Raw genomic sequence first — 25,727 nt, forward strand, 5'->3', positions numbered from 1 at the left:
CAAGCTTGCAAACCCTCCCCCTCCCCCGTTCTTCTTTTTAACTTTACAGATTCTTCTACTATACGACTCCGGTTCGCTCATCTTATGTCTTTATTGAGCTTTGGTTTTGTTACTATAAACTCGTATAATTATATCCACATAACCACACCTATGATTTGCGAAAGCGAATACATTTATGTGTTTATCACACTCTTAAGGTATACATATGCATTAGGTTACTCAATACGCCTATACATATTTATTATCTATCCTCGCTTCGTATTATAATGAGCTAGAAGGTCCTTTGCCCCTGCGCAGTGCCCCTTCAGGTCATGGGCAGGGTCTCAAGATGAAGTAAATGAGTCTTCCTCTTCTTAAACTTTTCACCTTTTAATCTTCACACATGGCCTTAGGGTTTGGCAGATGCCCAGTCTGCTTCTCCGCTGGTTATCAGTAGAACAAAACATCTGCTTTTGTCCCATGTCAATAGAACTAAGCATCTGCTTCTTCCCCTCATCAGTAGTTAATGCCTTGGCAAGTTAGGTATTTACAAGAGACAATACTTTTGTTTAAGCAAAGGAATTCGTCTAAATCCCTTGTACAATTTCTCCGTATTACCCCCCTGTACATTGGTTACCTCTGTATCAGTTGAACATCCAGCAGCTCAATGACCACAGCTATCACAGTGACTCTAATAGAACGGAAAGTTCAGGGCACGCCTCACTGAACCTCCTCAAGGGCTTGTTGCTGGGACACGTGAGGTCAGCCATCCCAGCTCCTGCCCCAGAGGAGCACCATACCGATAACACCCCAGCTTCACCCATTTCAGCTCATCTGTTAAGGCAGGAGCCTGGGCCAGACCACCCCACCCCGTGCAGGATCGCCTGTAGGCGCCTCCTACCTACTCTCTAAAGCTTTTGTGCCATGTTCAAGCAACTCTCAGCTCTCTCAGAGCTCTGGCGAAAGGCTGGCATCGCTTTACTTCCCCGGGCAAGGCGCTAGAAGTGGACATTTCTACAGATGAGAATGACTACCTCAGCTGTTACCATATTTTCCGTCTGCGAGCGCCGTTCTACTCAGCCACCCGCCGACTTTTATAGCAAATGTGACCGAGTCGAAGACTGCGACCCCACTCTCACATTCCATTACATGGTGTCAGAGACAAGCGCAGCTAGCCACATCCCCCTTTTCCCACCAGGCGCACAAAGCACTCTCAGGCTTGCGCTCGTGATATCAGCAGGGTGAGAGTAAAGGCAACACATCGATACGGCATCGTGCGCCAGAAGTGGGCGCACTATTTCCTCCCAGCACAGACCACACCTTTCTTGGGCTACTCTATTTATGTTTGTGGTGCCGATTTACATAAGGTTCCGCCCCCATCGTGGGCAAGGTGGCTGGTACCGCCTCCTCCTGCTGTGTAAGAGAAGAGGGGGCGGCTTGCTGTGTTCCTGGTGTAGTTTATAGGGTACAGTCACTTCCGCTATCCACTTAGAAGTGGCGTGATCATGGCAGAGCGTGGTCATCTCCCTCCTCCCACCAAGCACCTCTGCTGCAGACCCAGCTATGGCTCAGGGTGCAGGCCAGGCCAGCGGGTGGCCAGCACTGGACTCAGTAGTGGGGCGCTCTGCGCCGGATCCTCCTCTGCAGCTGCTGCTGCTGCGGCTGCTGCTGCTGCTGCAGCAGCCACAGCAGCAGCCGCCGCCGCTGCCCTGGGGCTGCTGCCTCTCGGCAAAACCCAGAGTCCCGACTCTCTACTGGACATCGCGGCTCGCAAGGTGGCGGAGAAGTGGCCCTTCCAGCGGGTGGAGGAGCGCTTCGAGAGGATTCCAGAGCCGGTACAGCGTAGGATCGTCTACTGGTCCTTCCCCCGCAGCGAGAGGGAGATCTGCATGTACTCCTCCTTCAACACCGGTGCCGAAGACACCGCCATCACCTCCGGAGGGGCTACCGCCGGCACTGCGCCCGGTGGGGGCGCGGACACAGCTACCGCCGCTGAGAACCGCCTGCCCTTCCGTAGGGGTATCGCTCTTCTAGACGGCGGCTTTGTCGATAACGTCTTGCAAGTCGGTGAGTCACCGGCCGGGACCGCACTGCGGAGCTGTGCCGCTGCCACATGGGCAGGGCGCCGCTAGCCTTCTCAGCCGCGGATCTCCCTCTGCGCGTTACCTGTCTGCCATCTAGGGAGCTGCCTCACATCCTGCGCTCCCCCGGTAGTTGGAGCTCCCCCGCCTCCTTAGCGGGCCCCGGCAGCCCCTCAGGGGCTGCCCCACTCTCTCGGCCCGGCTTGCATGAACCCTTCACTCCCAGACTGTAATTCAGGCCGGGCAACTTCCTCTACCGGTATGCTCCTCGCATCCAGAATACGAAATAAACCCTTCGTCCCGCTCCGTGACACATCCACGGCTCCCGCCGCTAGCGCTCGGCCTGGTATCCGACAAGTGGGCTGAATACGCTGCCCTCCGCCTGTCCCTTGAACTCCACCGATGTGTCGTGCCCCTTCCCTGTAATCCCCTTTGGCTCTGTTCCTTCATACCACCCACCCTTGATAATCCAAATCATTACCATGCCCCAAGCCACAATAGTGAGGAGATACCACCACACCTCCCCCGGGACCGCCGGTGGATATGAATCAGCAGAAGGTGGCCGGTGGGTGAAGAGGGTGGAATGCACCGTGGTCTAAAATAAGAATGCGAGAGCCCAAGAACGGTTGTGCAGTGCTGGGGGGAGGGAAAGGGAGTGAGCCACAAACAAAAGCATTTCTAGGGCAGCGGCTGCGAGCCAGAGGGTGGGGGTGTGGTCCGCCTAAACTCCGCCGCCGAGGGATGGGGGGCGCGCTTCGGAAAGACCCCAGATTAGGGGTGATGGCAGAGAGAGGATTACGAGTTACTCTGGGATGAGACCTTGCATGACAACGGCAGGTGAGGAGGAAGGTGCTGGTTTTTCTCCTCCTGGAACAATCCTTCCACCACTGACCTCACGCCCGGCGGCCATTGCCGCCGGTCTTCACCCGTTGTGAGCTGGTGTCTCCTGTTACCTTTTCCCTGCTTCCGTTTAAAGGGTACTGGAGGTTGGTGCTCTCTTCCGCGATAGAAGGTCTGCCGGGGGGGGGAAGAGGAGGCTGCATTCCCCGGCCGCAATTACCCCTCAGTCTGGGCGGTGATGGCCCCGCGGGAAGGTGTTTACAACTTCCGCAGAAAACTTCCGCTGAGGAGTGGTGTGTTTGCACTTCATGCGGTCTGGGTGTACAGAGCGTATCGCTGTGCGGCAGTGCCTCCAGAATGAGGTATGGTGATTCCGCTGTGACTGCTGCTCGTCTTTTGTTCGCAGCGCTGTCTGGCGCTGAGCCGGGCTGAGTTCTGGAGGCGGCGGCACCGGTGCTGCTGCTCGAGGTCGGAGTGTGCTAGGTTCCCCCTTGGCCTTGCCTGCAGCGGATTTCACTTAGCAGGCAGTTTGCAAACGTGCCTTCTATTTTCCGAAGGGAGGCTCTGTTGCTATTCTTCGGTTAAGGGCCCTTCCTTCTGCCTAGCTGGAATTCAGCTTTAGCCTTAAGGGGTTAAGAAAGGTTTTGTGGTGGTTTTTTTTGTGTTTTTTTTTAATTAGCTTTCTTATCAATGTAATCGTTTGTCTTTCTCTCATTTTCTCTCGTTCTGAGGTGCATCTGTGGTTCCTCAGGACTGGCAAAACCAGAAGTAGAGTGCTTTTAATTTTGTTGACAATGCTGAGTTTTATTTTTTTATTCCCTTTTGCTTGCACTTGATTCTGTGGAATACGAATTCACTTCTATAAACAACATAACAAGGTTTTATTAAGGGACAAAGTCAATAAAGCAAAAGCAAACAGCGCTGGGCGCGTGACCATAGCCAGAGGCACATATGATTAGTATTTGTTACAGGTTTATATACTTTCACAATTCCATTAGTCACATACATATTCATAATCCCTGCATATAGGCAGGGAACATTATAACTAAGTCCAGCAACTTATTATCATAAGTCTCCTCCTCTTGGTGTCTGCGCACTGCTCTCCGGTGATTGTGGGCAGGGGTCTTGAGGATGAAGTAAGCAGTCTTCCTCATGTGAGTAGGGGTCTTCAAGATGAAGCAAGCAGTCTTCCTCACAGTGTGCTTTTCACCTTTGGCCCAGTTGGACGCCCCAGTAATCACACAACTCGCTAAAACCAGGCATATCTGTAATTATTCTGATAACTAGCGAAGATTTGAAACAGTGTGACCTTCCTGCAAAATTTATAGCAGGACAGGCAGACAAGGAGTATCCCAAGCTAGCAGATGTTTGGGAGGCTCTGTCTCTAAACTAACTGATAAGTACAAGGATGGTGTGAAATAACTCTTTCATGCTTAGTGGGGTCACTAAATCTTGTTATCTCACTAAAGACTTACAACACAAACATTGTTCTTTAAAGCTAAAGATACTTTAGAAGACTAATGTGAAACAATTAACTAGTGTTTAGTGGGGCCACTAAATTCCACAGGCTAACAACATAAACATTGTTCTCTTTCTACAACCTAAGTTAAGCTAAAAGTACTTTAACTCTATGTTTTCCAGGCACTAGCTTTTCTTATATGAAGCACACACCCCTCCCCCTTTTCTTTACCTTTACAGATTCTTCTACTATGTGACTCCGTTTTGCTCAGGAGTTCTGACCTTTTTTTTTTTTTATCTTGTCTAATGTTGTGTCTTTATCGAGCTTTGTTTTTGTTACTGTAAACTCATATAGTTATATCCACATAACCACACCTATGATAATTGCAAAAGCCAATACATTTATGTGTTTATCACACCAGTATCATTTCTGCTTCCCCAAGTAGAACAACAATTGAGTATAATATTAGTGCTTTTATTTAACTTGCACAGTGTGGAAGTTAAATGGCAGACAGCTGCTCCAGTAAGTGTATTTGCTGAATTGTTCTGTTTTCAGGACTCGAATAAAGCAGGTGTGATCTATTCCAGATGGACTGAACTAACACAGCACTAATCTTGCCCATAACTGAGGGAGTGAAGAAGGGCATTGGAAGCTGTGTCTTATGCTTCTTATTGCTAATGAGTCCATTTTCAGGGCAGAAATCGTTTCCCTTTACCATAAATGGAGATTTCATGGGGGCTTTATGCAGGCCTGTCTGGGAGAGGATGCTTTGGCTTTCTCAACTGCTTGCACTGGGTAGGGAGAATTAAAGTTTATCAACAAGGCTCGCTTTCACCAGTAGCCTGTTTCATTGTGGAAGGATTCATCTGGGTTTTTCACTTCCTAGAGCTTTCTTACAGGTCTGTCTAGAGGATTGTGGCTGTTGGATTCTTTTAAAGCATGCATGAGTGAGACAGTCCTTAAGTTGTATAGAGCTTAAGCAAGATGCTTTTCTCTCTTGGTTGTCTCCTGCTGGAAAGGAGCCTGCATGATCTCCAACCCTAATTGAAGCATCTAGTTTCCTTTCTCATCTCTGTTGGTGGTGTTTATTGTACGTTTATCCAGGCTTCTAAACTGAAATTTCCCCATTTGAGGAAGGTGAAGTTACTCAGTCTGTTATCTTTCCTGCTCCATTGCTGCATTGCTAAGAGTCTTCTAAAATTAGATTGTTTCTTTCTGTTAAATCATGTTTTAGGCTGATGTTCCAGAGTTTGAGGATTCCAGGTGAGAAAATGAGAGAGGAATAGAGAACTCACAACTAGTTTATTAATATAGGAAAATATAGAGAATCTAACAGATACAGTAAAGGATATTTCTGAAAAGTGTATATCTTACCAACCCCAAGGATCCTGTGAAGATGATTAGGAAACCTGCTCTGAGGATCATCATTGTAGTGCGAGGAGGCAGGTTCTACTGTAGCGGGTGTTCCTGCGGAGGCAACGTTGGTATGGAGTTCTGCTTCCTTGCATCACATGAAGCTCAGGCTTTTATACTAACAAAAAAGCACACTCATTCTGATGCAGGGGGCCAGCCTATGTTGGAAGAAATGGCCAGCAATATCTAGAAAGGTCTCCAAGGGTTGGGAATTTTCTGAGAAGGAACCAAAGCAGGATTCTCCAGGGAGCAGCCAAAGAAGGACCTTCTGGGGAGGAGCCAAAGAGAGCAAACAGTACTTTTCTATCTTTGTGTTTCACCAAAGACCATTATCTATTGTCCCTGACACAGCTGATCATAGGTGTTTAATATGATGCTTCTGTGAACTGACCATGATTTCCATAAGCCAGGTTTGTTAAAGAAGTATCAGCTTGAACTCCTGTCCACTTAGTGAATGAAGAACAGTCAGGTATTATCAACCAATAAGCAACAATCTCTCTGAGTAATGCAAGAAGTATTTTAAGCACAGTCAAAGAACTGTTCACTTTTGAAGTTTGGCTAATCTATATTCAGTGTAAGAAGTGCTATCCCAAGAAGGATGAAGACTTACAGGACATGAGTGGGGGAAGAGGAGCAGTGCTTCCTTTATCTTGATGAAAGTCTTAAATTATTTCATCTGCTATGGGTTGATATGTGTACTTTATTATATTTATGCAAATCTAAGGTAGTGACACAAATTCAGTTTAGTCTAGAAAAAGTATTTTAAGTCACATTTTATTCATAACCAAATGTTGTGTTTTTACTCTGTGGAAGTTTATTTTCCCCCCTCAGTAAAAAAGAGTTTTATTGGAAAGTCATTTAAGAGGGTTAAAAGCCTAGAATTTTTGTGCCATACAGTTGAGTGAGCCTCCTCAAACCTGCCAAACTTAAACCTCAGTGGGATTGATTTTTTTTTTAATAGAAAAGACAGCTCATGGTGGATATTCATATTGCATGTCTGAGTGAAAAATAGTCTATTACCAAAACCTAGAAGAATATACCTACTTCTTTGCATACAAATTTGCTCACAAGTTCAGAATTTTTCAGAGCTCATTCAGGAATCTTGACTTGCACTTGCCATCCTTGCCAAAACCCTCCAGAAGCACTACCTTTGCACCAGCTGAAGGTGAGAATGCTGCCTGTGGGTACATGGCCGGAAGTTGCTTGCTGTAATTTCCCCTCTTTGGACCTTTATCTTGCACCTTCCCAAAAGACATCTGACTGCTTGTCCTGGTTTTGGTTGGGATAGAGTTAATTTTCTTCCTAGTAGCTGCTACAGTGCTGTTTTTTTGCTTTAGACTGAGAATAATGTTGATAACACACTTTTAGACCATTGTGAGACAGGTTAGTTTTACCCTATTGATGATGTGTTGTTGCAATAGTAATCCTGCTCAGTATGAGAGGAAACGCAGGTTCAGACCCCTGGTGCGTGTGCTTAGCTGAGGAGCCACTGGCACGAGGCTACCATCTGCAGGTTTATGACTGAACGCCTCTAAGTCAGAATCTCGCCTAGACTCTTGAGATTGACTCAGGAAATGACAGTCTTGCTCAGAATGTGTGGGTTAAAGCCCTTCCTGAATCCTTGTCAGCAAAGACAGGCCTTCCTCATAGGAGAAGGAAAACTCTGATCTTCAACCTTGGGCTGATGGAGCTTGACTAGACTTGTATGGGGTCTTCCATCTAAGAGGACACTCTTACAAAACCTATGACCTGCAGACTTGGCTGTCACCGTCCAAGCTAGCTAGGCCATGGCAGTTAAACCTCAGGTGTAAAGGGTGGGGCCAGTTCTGCGCAAGCTGTGCCTCACCTAAAAAATCCACTGCGCAGGCTGGAAGGGCTTACTTGCCATGGAATGGTCTCAGTCAGAGACCAGTATGATCAGACAAAACCCATTTATTGCAAAGCATTAACTCCTTATATACTATTGCTTACACACACCTACAGCAATTTGGCATATCATGATTGGATACATGTCTTGAAGACCCTTAGTGACTAACATATAACTGGTTAAGCACAAGTGTGAGAACTTGACCTCGAAAGCTTGCCAACAGTCCACAGTTCTCATAACTCAGTGAATTCCAGCTTCTTCTTACCTTGCTTGCTTAAGCTTCCTCTGGCCTCTCACGGCCTTGCTGTATCTTTCAGAGTTATTCAGAGCTCGTGTACCAAATATCCATTCTCCTCTGAGAACACTCTCCACATCTCCCCCTTTTTAGTTTTACTAAAAGTTTTTTACAATTTGGTGTGTCTGCTCTATCACTGCTTGACTTGTGTAACATAACCACCCACTACTCCAGGCAGCATTATTTCAGTAAAATTGGTCTGATTTGAAGTCACTTGAACCTTTATAACATGTGGCATACCAGTGAACCCTACACACCATGTAACAGGTCGGAATATTGGGGATTTAACAAATGTGTCCAGTATACTTGTCTGTTACCCATGGTCACACATAATAGAACAGATATTGCAATGATTTCAGTCACTGCCATTTTTTTATGTTGTTGAGTTCTGGGTCTTTATACGTTTTGCTGGCAGTCAGTATGATCCTGTTGATAGCTGTATACAGCCATATCCTTGACACCATGTCAGCAATGGCACTGGTCCTTTCCACTTGTTATCATAGTAGGTCTTTATATAGAACCAGTGGTTTGGGCAAGGAATTGTCCATCAGATGTCACAATCGCTGTATTGCGGAAAGAGAATCAAAAGTAGACAAATTTAAAGAATTTAGTACAAATTGTGCTTTTGATAACTATCCATGTGCAGAAAATCCTTGCATTCCCCCCCCCTTTTTTTTTTGTAATCTACTTTCAGTACCTTTTTGTAGCAGCTGCTGCAAATTTGCATGCTCTAACATGTCTTTTACAACTGACAAATCCATACAATACAAAGTGTAGTTTTTTTAGCAACTGGCTAGTAAATACAGGTGGTTTTATACACAAAATCACAGCTTCTAATAATAGCTGTTACAAGCACACATATTCAAGTTGTTACTTTTCAGTTGCCCCCAAGTGATGTTTTGCAATCATTCGTTTTCCTCTATCTCATTTTGCTTGGGGTATTCACAGTCAGCTCTTGTAGCTGATGCATCGGGCTCTTCCACTCATCTGTTCAGCTCATGGTAAGGCTTGACAAACTTTGCAGGCAGCCGCCCTGGACCTGTAGGTAGGAGGACACAAATATACCCCCTCCCCCAGGTTATCAGTTCTTGAGAAGTAGATGGATTAAAGTGATTCTTTAAAGCAGAAGCATTCTGATGCAAACAGAAAGTGAAGCAGCCGCAGAAGTAAACTGCAAAGTGTTAACAGTCAAAGAGTTTGCTGTGTTATTATCCATTTTTTGTTTTTTTTTTCTTTTTTCTGCCACCCTGATGGTGCTTGAGTGACAGCTCATAAAGCTTGTGGATGCACTGCCACTCTCGCTTTTTCAGTTAGGAGTTCTCGTTTCAACAGCTCTGTTCCTCCAAGTCTTGGATTCACCCCCAGGTTACTTTAAACACACTAAACATGCGCTCTTTAGGCTTTGTATGTGGTGTCTCTACAAACTGCCTCAATACTTCAATAGGGTGAGAGGTTTGTTGTTTTGGTTTTTTTTTTGTTATTTTGCTTGTTTTGTTTTGGGGTTTTTTTTTCCTTCTCCACTCCACGGCTCCAGTGTCCATCCTGGCCGTTCCACCGGTGGAGCGCTGGGAGCCGAATCGGAGGGCAGCTTCTTCTGAACATGGGGACTGAACTCTTATCAAATAACTTTTTTTTTTTTCCCTGAAGTCGCTCACCCTGCTTTGCATGGCTACAAGCTCGGCAGCAGCTTGCCTGTCTGCTTCAGCAGCAACCATAAGTACCTGCTGGCAACCACACTTTTCCATTAACGCTTTCTTGTCCAAAATGTTAAACTGCTACCTGTTAAAAGCTTTTACATGAACCCAACAACAAAAAATGCACAGAATACCGTCTGCCCTCATCACACACACACATATGGGATCCCACAAGCACACTCCACACAACTACAGTATTTGAAACACAAAATCCAGACAATCATTGCTCCCACTACACAGTCCCACGTACAGAACGTGGCACAAGGACCCTGTGAAGACTATCAGGAAACCAGCTCCAAGAAGCATCATTGCAGTGCAAGTTGGCAGGCTCAACCTTAGCAGGCATCCCTGCAGAGCCTCTGCCTCCCCAGCATGGCATGAGGCTTGGGCTTTTTTACTGGCCAAAATGCACACTCATTCCGACACAGGTGGCCAGCCTACGTCGGAAGAAGTGGCCAGCAATATCTATAAAGGTCTCCAAGGGCCTATAGAAACATGGACATACTTATATTTACCAACTTCTAGTACATGAGTATCACAGAGACTGTATCAAAGGAGTTGTATATAGGGTCTCAAGTCCACGGTCCACCACAGTCAACCCGATACCCCTGATATGAGAGACCTTCCCACTGTGGGTCTTGATCTAGCACATACACCACAGGGGAAGCACACAATACGTCTTCATCCCCTACCTATCTCACTTCTCCCTTTACAGCTGCCCATTTATCATGAGGATCTGGGGGATATAAATCAGGCTTCTTTTCTGGATGAACACGCTCCAGGTCAAAAGGACTATCCAGGTCAGCATCAGAATTATCAGGTGTCAGAATCTCAGGATCAGCAACAGCAGACTGATGAATGTGCACAGGCTCCTTCTCAGGGTCAATAGGGCCTGAGTTAAAAGGATCATCTTCATCTCTGCCCTGAGTCTTCGCAGCCATGGCAGCAAGTGGCGGAAGTTTGGGGGGGGGGGGGGGGGGGGGGGGGGGGGCGCTCTGGGCTCCACCATCTCATTTTTTTACTTTAACCTCTCTAAAATAGTTCTCCAAATGATTAAAAAAAATTTCACAGTGTCATTGCCTTTTGTGGCTGCCTCCCACAGTTTAACTCCTGCCCCATTCCACAAAGGGATCTCAAATACGGTAGACTCATCAGTTTCTGGGTGACACGCCTTCAACCATTTCAGCATTAACTTTAAGTCTGTCTCTTTAAAGGTTACTCCCTTCACCTTAAGAAGGACTGAAATAAAATGGAGGCTTCTTCCTTAGTAATTTTTTCCCAAGTCTCGAGATTAAAAGCTTCGCCAACCCCCACAATTAGCTTTTTCTCCTTACTCCAGAGTAATAATCTTTTTAGCATAGCTTCATCATACTCTGTCCCTCTCGTAGAGAGGATATGTTGGAAGAGGTTTGTTTTTTTTTTCCTCTTCTACCCGCCTTGGCTGTTACCTTATTTGCACTGCGCAGTGTCTTCCGAGCTCACAGGGCTCCGTTCCGAGGCATCTACCTCCAAGGCGTCTACCTCCCGATCCTGGTCCTGCCGGATCGAACGCAGCTGATTTCCCTGCTTTTCAATTTCTTCAGTTTCAATGTGAAAATATAGAGGGTCCCTGTTTGGGTGCCATTTGCTGCGGAATGGTCTCAGTCAGAGACCAGTATGATCAGACAAAACCCATTTATTGCAAAGCATTAACTCCTTATATACTATTGCTTACACACACCTACAGCAATTTGGCATATCATGATTGGATACATGTCTTGAAGACCCTTAGTGACTAACATATAACTGGTTAAGCACAAGTGTGAGAACTTGACCTCGAAAGCTTGCCAACAGTCCACAGTTCTCATAACTCAGTGAATTCCAGCTTCTTCTTATCTTGCTTGCTTAAGCTTCCTCGGGCCTCTCACGGCCTTGCTGTATCTTTCAGAGTTATTCAGAGTTCATGTACCAAATATCCATTCTCCTGTGAGAACACTGTCTCCACACTTACTCTCACTTGTCTGTATGGACAGGCGAGGGTCGAAGTGGTAGGTGACAAGGTGCATGGGAAGCTGCAGATCCAACTTTGCATGCAGGCGGACCAGTGCATGAGTAGCTTGAGATTTCTCTGGAGATGACAGTCCTGGTTGGACTCTTCCTGATTGCCTAAGCACCCTTTCCAACCAGATTTGCATATCCCACTTGCCCTTGGTCATCATGCTTGTAGTAAGCGTGGTTAAAGCCCTTCCCAATTCTTCGCTCATGAAGCCAAGCCATCAGTGTTTTAGATGTTGCTAAGTAACACTCTGATCAATGACTTTTCATTCTCTCATGCTCTACTAGTGAGAAGAGGCGCAAGAAGCCAGGAGGAAGCAGAGACAGGACAGCTGACCCAAACTAGCCAAAGGGGTATTCCATAACACAGCATGTCATGCCCAGTATAGAAACTGAGGGGAGTCACCTGGTAGGGACCAATTGCTGCTTGGGTTGGGCTAGGCACTGGTCAGCAGATGGTGAGCAATTCTATTCAGCATCACTGTCGTTCATTTTTTTCTTCTCCCTTTTTAGTTTTATATTCTCTCCCCTTGTTATTTCACTTAGCAGTATTAGTAGTATTCTTATCTCAACCCCTGGGTTTTACATTCTTTCGATTCTCTTCCCCATCCTGCCTTGGGAGGGGGAGGTGAGTGCATGGTACTTATTTGCCACCTGGGTTTAAACCATGACACTGCTTTCCACCAGGAGGTAAAGTCCTGTGGATTACTTTCCAGTCATTGTTGGGAGACTGCCCACAGGGTGATTTTTTTATGTGCTGAATGTGCCACTAGCCATGTCTTGCATAGATTTTGTTGCTGCAGTAGGTGTGAAGTTATACAAGGTTGTTTGAGTAGTCTACGACAACTCTTGGGTTTTTAATTTTGAAGATGTGAGGAAGAGGTCTTACTGGGTTCAGATAACTACTACTACTAAAGCTGTTTGTTTCATTATATCCACTTTGGTGCTATTTGAATTCAGGCCAGAGAATTCCTGTCAGTTTGTGATGGGTTGATCATGGCTGGACACCAGGTGCTCACCAAACTGCTCCTCCTTTCCTCAGCTGGATAGGGGAGAGAAATATAACAGAAAGTTCATGGGTTGAGATAGGAGCAGGGAGAGATCACTCACCAGTTATTTGTCACAGGCAAAACAGATTTGACTTGGGGAAATTAGTTTAATTTATTATCAATCAAATCAGCATAGGGTAATGAGGAATAAAACTAAATCTTATAAACCCCTTCCCCCCATCTCTCCCTTCTTCCTGGGCTCAATTTCACTCCCCAGTTCTCTACCTCCTCTCCCTGGGTGGTGTAGGGGTATGAGGGTTGTGTTCAGTTCATCAGACATTGCTTCTGTTGCTCCTTCCTCCTTACTCTCTTCCCCTGTTCCAGTGTGGGGTCCCACCCAGGGGAGATGGTCATCCATGAAGTTCTCAAATGTGGGTCCTTCCCACAGGCTGCAGTTCTTCACAAACTGCTCCCATGTGGGTCCTTTCCATGTGGTCACAGGTCCTTCCAGGAGCTTGCTCCAGCACAGGCTCTTCACTGGGTCACAGCCTCCTTTGGGGCATATCCACCTGCTCTGGCATGGGGTCCTCCACAGGCTGCAGATGGATATCTGCCCTACTGTTAACCTCCATAGGCTGCAGGGAGGGCAGCCTACTTCACCATGGTCTTCACCACAGGCTGCAGTGGAATCTCTGCTCTGGTGCCTGGAGCACCCCCTCCCCTCCTTCTTCATGGACCTTTGTGTCTGCACAGCTGTTTCTCTCACATATCCTCACTCCTCTCTCTGGCTGCTGTTGCACAGCAGTATTTCCCCCCTTCTTTAAATATGTTATCACAGAGGTGCTACCACTGGTGCTAATTGGTTTGGCCTTAGCCAGTGATGGGTCCATCTTGGAGGTGGGTCTGTCTTGGAGCTGGCTGGCATTGTCTCTATTGGATACAGGGGAAGCTTTAGCAGCTTCTCACAGAACCCTGTTGCTGCCCCTCCTCCCCTCCACCCCCCCGCCACCAAACCTAATACACAGTTATGCTGTGCAGATGGCAGGTTTAGTTCATCCAGCAGTCTTTTTAAATATATCCATCTTTACCATCTTTAAAGATAGCAGAAACAGGAACATAATTGATTAGTCTGAGTCTGTAAGACTCATCTGTAAGAGATGGCCTTTAATAGTATCTTCCCAAGAATAATATTGCACCAGGTAATGAAGCAAATAAGATATCCATTTATTCTTTTGTGCATAATCATTGAAACTTTGGCTGTTGGGAGGCCTCAGAACATTCTTCACTGGAATCAGCTTTCCAAAACTAATTTTCAGGTAAGGGTGGTTATTCTTGATTTAGACCATTTTATGGATTTATAAAAATTTACATTAAAAGCAGTGTGTCAGTTTTGAAATACCAGCTTCCTTAAAAGAAGGAAAGTCTATCTTGAATAATGATATATAGTGAATATACAGGTCCGTGCTGTATTTCTCATTGAGCTTCATGATGGCTTCAGTTAATTTCCTTCTCCCCCACTCCCAATCCATATAGTAGTCATAAGAAGAAAAGAGAAGGGAAAAGAAAAATGCAAAACTGAACCCTGTAATATTTATTATGAAAATGCCACAAAGCTGAGGTTTAGACTTTCTACTTGTAAGCAAAATGTGATATTCACCTTATTAGATGCAGTGTTTGTAAACCTTTTGAAATCATTCAATTATTACTTTCTAAAAAGTTGAAATACATTGCTGATGATTGCAAAATTCTTTTGCATTCTGGTTATTCTGAATACATTTTGGCACATCCTAATTAAACCTGTTTTAATTTGATTCAAGTGGGGATAGTGAATGGAACACAAAGGAGAAAACTCAGATAAAAGTTGGAATAGCTTCAATCAACCTTGGTCCTTTAGCAAAAAATGTATTTCCTCAGAAAATGGGATATGGCACATGCATGCTTTATCTTGGTCATCATTTGAAGTTTGCTATACCTGATATTCAAGGATCACCTGCTCCAAGCTCAGGAGTGTTGCATCCCGACTAGAAGGAAATGCAGCAGGAGAGGCAGGAGACCTCCATGGATGGATAAATTGCTGCTGAGAAAACTTTGAAGGAAAAAAGCTTATAAAAGGTGGAAGTGAGGACAGGCAGCCTGGGAAGAATACATGGACATTGTCCAGGAAGCTAGGGACCAGGTCAGGAAAGCTAAGGCTGAGTTAGAATTAAGTCTGGCAAGGGATGTGAAAGATAACAGGAAGGGATTCTGTAGGTATGTAGCAAACAAAAGACAGTACCCCTCTCTCTAGAAGCTATCAGGAGCACTGGCTACCCTGGGTTTGGAGAAGGCTAAGGTTATCAGTCTTCACTGGCAAATGCTCTGACCACACCACCCAAATCTTGGAAGGCAGTCACACAGACTGTGAGGATGAAGACCTTAGGCCCACTGTAGGAGAAGATCTGGTTCAAGACCACCTTAAGAACCTGAAATATACAATCATAGAATAGTTAGGGTTGGAAAGGACCTTAAGATCATCCAATTCCAACTCCCTGTGTTTACTGAATGACCTCAGTGCTTGCGCATGCTCGCAAAGTCCTAGTGCTGATTTAGCAGCTGGTATGTCCTTGATTCTGTTCTGTTCCAGTTTCACTCCACGTTGGGCGCCATTCTGTTATCTTGAAGGCTAGCATCCTTGGTCTTATTTACTGTCTTCTTAGTTATCAGTCCAGTGATGTTCCTTCCCCCGTCAGCCAAACATTCCTTTCTCTCTACATGTTAGTAGAATACAGCAAACTGTTTTAATTTGCTGTGTTAAAGACACACACTACTGTTCATCCTACAAACAACATACCTTTTTTCTTATTTTTGCCTCTCTACATATACTTCTTTCTATTCTGCTAGTAGTTGATAAAGATTAGGTTAAAGGAAGAGGCCATAGAGAAGTCATGTTCAGCAGGTAGTCAAGCGTGCACTGGAAGTCAGGAAAACCCAGGAGGGCAGAGTGAAGGTTGTGGTGTATGGTACATGGTTGTATTAATTTAATTCAGCCTTGAGGAGGGCCTCAGCCCTGAGGAACAGGACTTGGGGATGTTGGTCGATGAGAAGCTCAACATGAGAGGACAGTGTGTGCTTCCAGCCCAGAAAGCTTACACTGGGCTTTATCAAAGGGATGATGACCACAGGTAGAGGGAGGTGATTCTCCCCCTCTGCTGTCATGAGACCCCACCTGCAGTACTGCTTCAGCTCTGGGGCCCCCAGCACAAGAAGGACATAGACCTGGTCAAGTGAGTCCAGAGGAGGGCCATGAAGATGCTCAGATGGTTGGAGCACCTCTGCTATGAAGACAGACTGAAAGAGCTGGGCTCGTTCAGTCTGGAGAAGGCTCCAGGAAGACCTTCTAGCAGCCTTCCAGTACTTAAAGGGAGTCTACAAGAAATATGAAGAGAGACTTTTTACAAGCACATGCAGTGACAGGACAAGGGGGAATGGCTTCAAGCTGAAAGAGGGTAGATTTATGTTAGGAAAAAAATCTTTACTGTGAGAGTGGTGAGACATTGGAACAGGTTGACCAAAGAAATTGTGGCTGCTCCATCCCTGTCAGTGTTCAAGGCCAGGTTGGATGGGGCTTTATCAACCCTGTCTAGTGGAAAGTGTCCCTGCCCATGGCAGGGGGGTTGGAACTAGATGATCTTTAAGGTCCCTTCCAACCAAAGCCATTCTATGGTTCTACTGTTAGTTTAAACCTATATTTTAAGCCTACATTTCCCCCTTTGATATATTTATATCCTGTAAGTCTCATTCTATACCCTTTACCCATATTTGATTCTAATACACCATTGTGACCAGCAACTACAAAATTGAATCATGATACATGCTAGGATACAGACACAAATTATTAATATAATGATCACAAACAAGTTTTTTAACCATATCTAATTTGGTAGGCAATAGGTAAGTCCATGCCATAATTCTTCAAATCTCCTGGAAGTATCATCTCTATTGGCCTGATGTAAGATCTTTGCTTCCATATTTATGCTAGATCTGTGGATATTCTGCTGCTCTGGTCTATATATGTACCAAGAGCTATACAGTTCTGCAGTGTTACCTGGGATAGGCTGGATACCTCAATCTGACATGTCTGTATAGCATCCAGGAGTGCAACACTGAATGTGCATGTTCCAGTCCACCCTGGGGAAAGGGCCTTTCTAGCAGTATTATTACACAATCAATACCACCTTTTACCTTCTGGAGCATTCCAATAGCCAGTTTGGGGTCCCTTAATCTGGAGCTGCATTTTCCAGCTACAGTTTGGGTAATGTCCTACCAAGGTATTACCAGAGTTAAGAGTTTTACCCAGTGCAAGCAGTTATTGTCTGAGATCCTGTTTTTCCTGCAAAGACATATCACCAGGAACAAGTGGCGGTTGGTAAGGCTGCCCGTACCTCAGTTCATATGGAGTCACACAGTTCCTTCCTGGCTGTATTTGTATCCTTAACAAAGCAATTGGTAGGGCTTGTAACCAAGTTAAACAAGTTTCTTGACATATTTTACTCAATTGTAACTGCAGTGTCTTATTCATACATTTCATTTTTCCACTAGCCTGAGGCCTATATAGGGTATGCAGATCCCACTTGATTCCCAAAAGCTCTCCCACCTTCCTAACTACTTCTGCAACAACGTGCAGACCTCTATCCGAGTACAAGCTTGCTGGTATGCCATATTGGGGTATTATTTGATTCAGTAAATGTTTTACTACTTCACAAGTCATATTGGTGCAACAAGGGAAAGCCTCTAGCTATCCAGAAAATGTATCTTTTCGTACCAATATATATATACATATACACACACCTGAGCCTCTTATGCTGTGGCAATTCTGTAAAGTCCACTTGCCAATAGTCTCATGAGCCATTGTCTCTGTTGTTCCAGGTGGGGGTCTCTTAGCATGGTAAGCAAGGTTCACACTTTTATAATTACAGCCATTTGCATACTCAGAACTTGGATCTTTAAAGCCTCAGTCATTGATTCTGTTCCCCCATGAGTTGCCTGGTGGTTTTCTTATAAGAGGTTGGGCAATTATTATTTGCCTTTTTGGTGTAACTCACCATCCTTCATCATTTTTCTTGGCTCCTAATAGACTAGGCAATTTCTCATCCACTGTTTGATAACTTGGAACTTCATTATCCAAACACTGATATGTATGAGGCAATATTAATAAAAGGTCCCCACCTACAGCTTCTTTGGCTGCTTTGTCAGCAACGTGATTACCAATATTCACTGGAGTGTTATCAAATTGATGTGCCTTAAAAGCCAATTTTGACTTTCTGACAATTCTAGAACTCTCTACTGGTGTACAGCTTCCTGTGCTGATGTGTTGAGGGGGATGCAGGGCTTCAGTCTCTATTATCTCATGTTTGATTACTACAGTGTATTCTGATTTCCAGTTTCCATTTTCATAAAGCTGCTACCATCCACAAACAGTTTGTAGTCCACATCCTTCAGGGATGTATCTTGTAGGTCAGTGTGATTGTAGGTCACCTGATCAGTAGTCTGTAAACAGTTGTGAGTCACCTCTCCTGCTTCTGTGTTGGTTGTCAAAACCACTGCTGGGTTCAAAAGGTTAGTTACTTTCAGTGCTATATCCTCTTGTTCTAAAAGCACAACCTGATAGTTTAACAGCTTGCTTGGGGAAAGCTTTTCTGTTCCCAGAATGGTTGTTACCATGTGAAGTACAAATACAGTCTATTTTTGTCCCAAAGTATTTGATAAAATTATTTATTAGAGGCTCTAGTCCTTTTCTTGCTTCCAATTATATAGGCTATTTTTTCTGTCTTACTGGTCTGATGTTTGGTTTCAGATGAATAGTTACTGCTTCTGCATTTCTTGATTGTCCCAGTGTTCCAGCAGCCCATACTTGCAGGGTGTATTCTCCACTTCCTCTGGTAGATCTGGCTCAGTGACTGGTTTCTGTAACATAAAAACTCAGGCCTTTGTAGCCTTTTCATCAGGAACATGTATCTGAATTTTCTTTCTTTAAACCTAATTTACACATGTAATTTACTCAGTATATCTCTACCCAATAGCAGCATGGGACACTCGGGCATGTAAAGAAATTGATGGGTCAACATCTGTGTAAATCCCACGGGTTGAGATAAGAACAGTCCAGTAACTAAGGTATAATACAAAATTACTACTGCTACCACTAATAGTAATCATAATAAGGGAAATAAAGAGGGGTGTGAATATAAAACTAAAAGGGGTAAAGGAAAAGAAAACAATAAACGTAAATGATGCACGATAGAATTACTCAGCACCTGCTGAATAATACCCAGCCTGACCCAAGCAGCGATCTGGGCCTTCCAGGTTAACTGCCCCCATTTTCTAGACTGGGTATGATGTGCTGTGGTGTGGAATACCCCTTTGACTAGTTTGGGTCAGGTGTCCTGTTTCTGCTTCCTCCCAGCTTCCTGTGCCCCTCCTCCCTGGCAGAGAATGAGTCTGAAAAGTCCTTGATCGGAGTAAACATTACTTAGCAACAACTAAAAACTTTGGTGTGTTATCAGGTTAAAGTCGAAAACACAGCACTGCACCAGCTACTAATGTAGGCTTAAAATATGGGTTTAAACTAACATTAGTGTGTGTGTCTTTAAACTATCATAGTAGAATACAGCAAATGGCCCACTGGAGACTGCAGTAGCAACTTTCTTGTGAGGATCCCCATTCTCCCTTGTTTTTCCTTGCAATTCTTGTACTCCTTCCTGCAGCATTGAGGCAGGTTTTCCATCCCATTTTCTCATGTCTTCTCCATGGTCCTGCAGATAAAACCATATGGTGCCCCGTGGCGTGTACCTCCTATATCTTCCCTCTCCAGCAATAGGACACTTACTGTTAATAGCTGAAATGTGGGTTTGTACACATGGGGAACTGGATAGATCATCTCTCAGTTGCTTGAGCTCCTGGGTCTGGAGATTTTCCACAGCTGAAATAATGGAATGGGTGAGATTGTCTTCTGGCTTCCAGAGTTGACAACTCACCTCATCCACTGTTGGTGCTGCTGCATCCCTCCAGGTCACTGATGCCAATGAGTTGGCATATGATAATGGTGCACTCCATGTATTTTCCCTCCACGTAGGTCACATACATTCAACTTCATCTGGATCTATGGGTGTATTCTCGGCAGCCGATTTACAATAGATCATCTCTAGAACGGCTGATTCCCTCAGGAACTGGAGGCCTTTCTTTATCGTGGTCCACATGCCTGGGCGACATATAACGTCTTCCTTACCTTTCCTTCACAGCTGCCAAGAGCTGCCTCTAGAGGCTGAGGACTGGTTTCTCTTTTGCAATCACTTTGTCAATTCCCCCTTTCCTAGCAAGTGATTCCAGCTATTTGGCTTCCTTACCCTCTAGTTTGTGATTGTTGACCCCATTGTCCCAGCATTGGATCATCCAGGTGATGATGTGCTCACCTGGAAAATGGCTGAAATCTGTTCGCATATCCCACAGCTCGATCAAGGACAGGGACTGAGAAGTTACCTCTTGTTCTGCCTCTTCCTGTGCTTCTTGTAATGGTTCCTCTGATTCTAGTAATGGCCCTTTTCTTCATCTTCCTTCAATAAACGATTAGTTTTTCATTTCCATTTTCTCTTGCATATGGGGACAACTGATACCCACAGCGATTGGCTTTCTGGCTCAGTTATGTCACCCATTGCCAGTGTCTGTTTGTTGTGCTTGCTGTCAGGGTTTGAGTAGTGGCAGTACTGGTCACAAGAATTAAAACAGCTGCAGTGCTTGTTGCCAATGTTTGAATAGCCACCGTAATGCCGCTGGGGTTTGAGTAGCCGCAGTGTTTGTTATGGGGGTAAAAATAACTGCATGCCTGTTACTGGAGTTTGAGTAGCCATGGTCCTGGTCATCACAGTTTGAGTAGCTACAGTGTTTGTTGTGGAAACTGAAGTGGCTCCAATGCTTGTTGCCAGGGTTTGAGTAGCCATTGCCACTATGATTTGAGTAGCTACATGTCGACGCAGGAGTCACGGACAACGTGGAGACGATCAATGTGATCAAGCGATTGCCAAACTTTATTAGATACAGTGCTCTTCTTATGCCCTTGCACCCTTATGTGACAGACTTGGATACTGAGCTCTAATTGGTTAGTCTAGAGGTTACTATCATTTACAGAGCTAATGTTTACAACTTGTTATAATTGTAATTAAATACCTTACACTAAAAATACAGTGGGAAACTACAACCTTGGCAGAGATCATTCTCTGCATGTTTTCGGTGGAAAATTACAGAGGCCTAACAAGACAATTGACCTTGCTTATGCCTGCCAAGAATCTTCTTACTTTACGGTAACAAGGCTCAGGGTATCGGGATCACTCACTACGTGGCCTTGGCTCTTTAAGAATTCCCACAGCTACAAGTGCGTGTTGTGGGGGTTGAAGTAGCCAAAATCCTTGTCACTGGAGTCTGAGTCCCTCTTTTTCTCCTTTGAGCCACAGTGTTTCTCACGCAGGTTGGAGTAGCCAAATGTAGCTGTTTAACCTGAAGCAAGATATGAACCCTATTCACCAACATACTGGTTCCTCACAATAAGCCCAGGTTGGTTTCAGCATCCCAGGAATATTCAAAATTTTCAAAATTCTCAAATTCTGCTGTAAATAACCTAGTGGGGGGAGATGTGTGGGAATTTCTCCTCCATTGGTTGTCTCTCAGGAGAAAAAAAGAAGAGGTATGATTATTAATAGTTCCTATTAGATGGCTCCCAAAGTATAGAGGTGATGGTAATGCTGAGAACACATACCAGATCAGTTTCATGACCAGCAGTTCTATTGTATCACAAGCCACTATTATTAAGTACAACAAAGTGAGAAGCTTAGCCTAGGCTCCAAGGATGATAAACACCAAAACAGGGAATGTGTACTGCAAACATAACTTAACTCTGAGACCAAGTGCAACAACTCTGAGAGCAAATAAATCAATATTGTGACCAGTGACTATTAAAAGAAAATAATGAATGTTTATCACTTGATTTGATTTCTTTCCCCAAAATAAGGTAAAAATAAATTCTTGCACTTCAGTAACACCACAATCAAGGGAATTGAGTTTCCAGATGTGTTTCCAATTTGCACTCATGTTGCCAGATGCTTTTACACTTGTGCTTCTGGAGGGGGAACCCCCTCCCCCCCAACAAAAAAAAGCCTGCCCCCCTCCCCTTGAATACCTTTGTTCTACCCAGAGGCCAATTCACTTTACCCCTAAGAGCCTGAGCCTTTGTCAGCTGTTAACACAATAAACAGCTCTGGATGTATGGAAAAGCTGTTACTACTGGCAGAAAATGAAAGCTGGCAAATAGTTTCTGTGCTTATAATGGAAGAAAGTTTGCAAAACACATAAGCATTTCAATAATATTCTGAGATATTCTTTTTCTTTCCCCTCCCACACCTATTTGGTGTGATAGCCATCAAAATTAGTCTGTGTAAACATGATAAATATAATTAACCTCAGACTGCCAAAGTTAGGCTACCCTCCTGTGGGAAAATCACGTGTGTGTGTGTGTGTGTGTGTGTGTGAATTACAGAAAACTGATGTCTAAATGAAGTTGTTGTATTACAGAAAAATTTTTAGGGTAAAATACAGTTGCCACTTCCAGGATGGTTGGCATGCACAGACTCTACTCGATCATGCTTCCCTAGGCAACACAACCTGCCATCTTAGAGGAGAAATGGAGGGTTGAGCAGAGTGGAGACACTGCAGCCAGTCTGTGTTGTACTCCCTGCAGGACTGGGAACTTGATGGTACCATACAACTGATAAACCACATAGCAGCTGTCAAATGGAAAATATAAGAGATGTCTGTTGCTGAGCCAGCAGCTGTGGCAAAATCACTTCCCTTAGGTGAACCTTGCTCATTACTATCTCATTATAATACTAAGGCAGACCTCCATGCCAAATTTACCTACCTCCAAGTTATGACCACCCCTTACTGAGCATGCAATTTATATTTTTTATTTGCTACACCTTTAAGTGAGAAGCGAGAGAATTTTATACTAATCAGTAATAAGGGAATGCATGACTAGAGTCACTCAAGCTCCACTTGAGAGTAAAGAAAAGTATAAAAGTGGATGAGAGGGGAGGAGATAGGGAAGACTCCATCGTAACTTCTGGAATCAGTCATCAGGCTGAACCTGTCTTCTGCCCCATAGGGATGCCTACTAGGTAAAAACTTTATCTTATACACACTAAATAACTGCCATGGGTTCAGCTGTAACAGTTTTTCTCCTTTCTAGTAGCTGGTACGGTGCTGTGTTTTTGCCTTGGTCTGAGAACAGTGCTGATAACACACTGATGTTTTAGTTGTTGCTAAGTAGCATTTACCCTGATCAAAGACATTTCAGTCTCATGCTCTGCCAGTGAGGAAGGGTGCAAGAAGCCAGGAGGGAGCAGAGACAGGACACCTGACCCAAACTGGGGTGAGTGAGCCAAATGGCCCAGATCACTGCTCGGATCAGGCTGAGTATCAGTGGGTGGGTTGTGAGCAATTGTATTGTACATCACTTGTGTTAATGTTTTTCTTTTCCCCTTTTACTTTTATATTCTCCCCCCTTATTATTTCACTTATCACTAGTCATAGTAGCATTTGTAGTAGTTTTGTATTATACTTTAATTATTGGACTGTTCTTATCTCAACCTGTGGGGTTTACATTTTTTTGATTCTCCACCCCCTGTGAGTCCCTGATCACTTCAACTGAGCTGCCGGCTCCTGGGCAAGTCCTGTCCAGGACTTGAGGCTCCCTCAGTGGCTCTTGCCGCTCTGAATTGAGGCTCCTGGCTGCTGAGCTTCCTCCTGCTCAGGTGTTGAAGGCGTCCTCTTTCGAGCTACTCATCTCAGCAACTGACAGAAGTTTGCATCTCAACACAAAAATGGGATGGCATATTGAAAGATGTGGGACCTGAACATGATGTAAATGATATGGAATAAGGGGTGGATATTGTTCTGGTTTCAGCCATAACAGTTACTTTTCTCCTTCCTAGTAGCTGGTGCAGTCTATATTTTGGCTTTAGTCTGAGAACAGTGCTCATAACACACCAATGTTTTAGTTGTACTTTATCTATTAAACTATTCTTATCTGAGCCTATGGGGTTTGCATTCTTTTGGTTCTCCTTCCCAACCCCCCCGGTGGGGTGGGGTGTGTGCAGTCGTAGTGGTGGTGTGAGCAAAGCTCCCAGCTGGGTTTAAACCTCGCCAATAACTCACGCTAGCTGTTATTAGTGATTATAGTTTGGTTGTGTATCACTTCAGGCTTGTTTTTGCAGACAGTACCTAGCACTGGCAGTCTCTGAAGAAGCAGGAAAACATAGGTGTGCAGCTGTTCTATGACCTTCATACTTGGCTGCACTGGGGTGCCGGGCCAAAGCTCTCAGTGTGGACAACAGTGAGATCATGAGAAACTGCATGGCCCCATGAGTAAGCTATTTGAGATCTGGCATAAAGGCAGTTGTTTTTCTAAAGGTATAAAAGCAAGACCCTCTTGTGGGCATGAGAGAAGCCTCACCTATAGGTGGATGCACTGTGTAGGAATTTTCCCAATTAACTGAGACTCCTGGCATCGGCTGCAGAGGGTCTTCCCAGCTGGAAGTGTGGGGCTGGATGATGATTCGGTGGTAATTGGTGATGTATTTCCTCTTAATCAATGTTTTCTCTATGCAGTAAGGATGCAGTGCTTATTTTCCTCTGTATATAACTTTTACATTGTCCTGGGTTCAGTTTGAACAGTTTTCTTCTTCTTGGTAGCCAGTGCAGTGCTGTGTTTTCAATTTTAGTCTGAGAACAGTGCTGATAACACACCGATGTTTTTAGTTGTTCCTAAGTAATGTTTACTCGGACCAAGGATTTTCTGAGTCTCATGCTCTGCGAGGAAGGAGGGGAAGCCAGGAGGAAGCAGAGACAGGACACCTGACCCAAACTAGCCAAAGAGGTATTCCATACCATAGCACATCATTTCTGGTGCAAGTGCGTTTCATCATTAGCGCTCTGCAGGACAGTAAAGCGGTTCTGTGTAGGGACAACAGATTTAGGAGGAAGCCCGTTCCTGTTAATTGTCCTCTTCCTCCTTTTCTTGGTTTTTTTTTTTGGTTTTTTTTTTTTTGTTACTAATTCCCAGCTTCCCGGGTTAACGGCCTCCTTCTTTCCTCCATGAGCTAGAGGGGAAGGTTGAGGCCCCTGCACAGTTTGGGCCTGGAGCAAGCAGTCCTGCTTCTCTCAGCTTCCCTGAGATCTTGTAGTCTGTTAATAGCGTCCCGCAGCTCAGCCACCTGCTGCAGAAGGACCTCCACTAGGGAACACTGAGTGCAGCCCTGCCCATTGTGCACCTTTCCCTCACAAGACCAGTGCAGGCACTCTCTGCACTCTGAGCTCTGCACTACAGCCTCCACTCTCATCAGCTCTGTTTGGGTGCCTACTCTGGCCACCACTGCGGCAGCCAGAGCTGAGCTCCCAGATCGGGACCTGGTCATACAGTGAGTGCTCACCATACCACTCTCCTGCCCATACAACCTACCTCACCACACACCTGGTCACTCTCACTCCCTGGAGCAGGTTTTTAACCACTCACAGCTGGTGTTGCTTCTCTTGGCTCCAGCCCCCCTGAGTCAGCTACTTGCTTCAGCTGAGCTGCCAGCTCCTGGGCAAGTCCTGTTGAGGGGACTTGAGGCTCCCTCGGTGGCTCTTGCAGCTCTGAGTTGAGGCTCCTGGATGCTGATCTCCCCCTGCTCCAGTGGAAAAGGCATCCTCTCTCAAGCTACTCACCTCAGCAATTCAGGTCTTGTTGAAGATTAAACAACTACCAAAGAATATAACCAAGAGATCTTCCCTGAGGCTGGACAGTCATGAGCATCAGGGTGTGTGGGATAGTATGGGCAAGTATCGCTGCTCGGATCAGGCTGGGTATCAGTGGGTGGGTTGTGAGCAATTGTATTGTACATCACTTGTGTTAATGTTTTTTTTTTCCTTTTCCCCTTTTACTTTTATATTCTCCCCCCCTTGTTATTTCACTTATCACTAGTCATAGTAGCATTTGTAGTAGTTTTGTATTATAC

General features: G+C 44.9%; 1 protein-coding gene across 3 annotated transcripts in view; it reads left to right on the plus strand.

The window, feature by feature from the left end:
- The first annotated feature begins 1,420 nt into the window (after window positions 1–1,420).
- The window catches only part of LOC117438011 (zinc finger SWIM domain-containing protein 6-like), a 184,740-nt gene continuing 160,433 nt past the window's right edge, over window positions 1,421–25,727 (plus strand). For all 3 annotated transcript variants that reach the window (XM_034073351.1, XM_034073352.1, XM_034073353.1), the window contains exon 1: window positions 1,421–2,046. In XM_034073351.1, the coding sequence (XP_033929242.1) occupies window positions 1,485–2,046 (562 nt within the window). In that variant the 5' untranslated portion in view covers window positions 1,421–1,484. The remainder of the gene's footprint in view (window positions 2,047–25,727) is intronic.

Source organism: Melopsittacus undulatus, chromosome W (genome assembly GCF_012275295.1).
Source record: "Melopsittacus undulatus isolate bMelUnd1 chromosome W, bMelUnd1.mat.Z, whole genome shotgun sequence".
Classification (NCBI taxonomy): domain Eukaryota; kingdom Metazoa; phylum Chordata; class Aves; order Psittaciformes; family Psittaculidae; genus Melopsittacus; species Melopsittacus undulatus.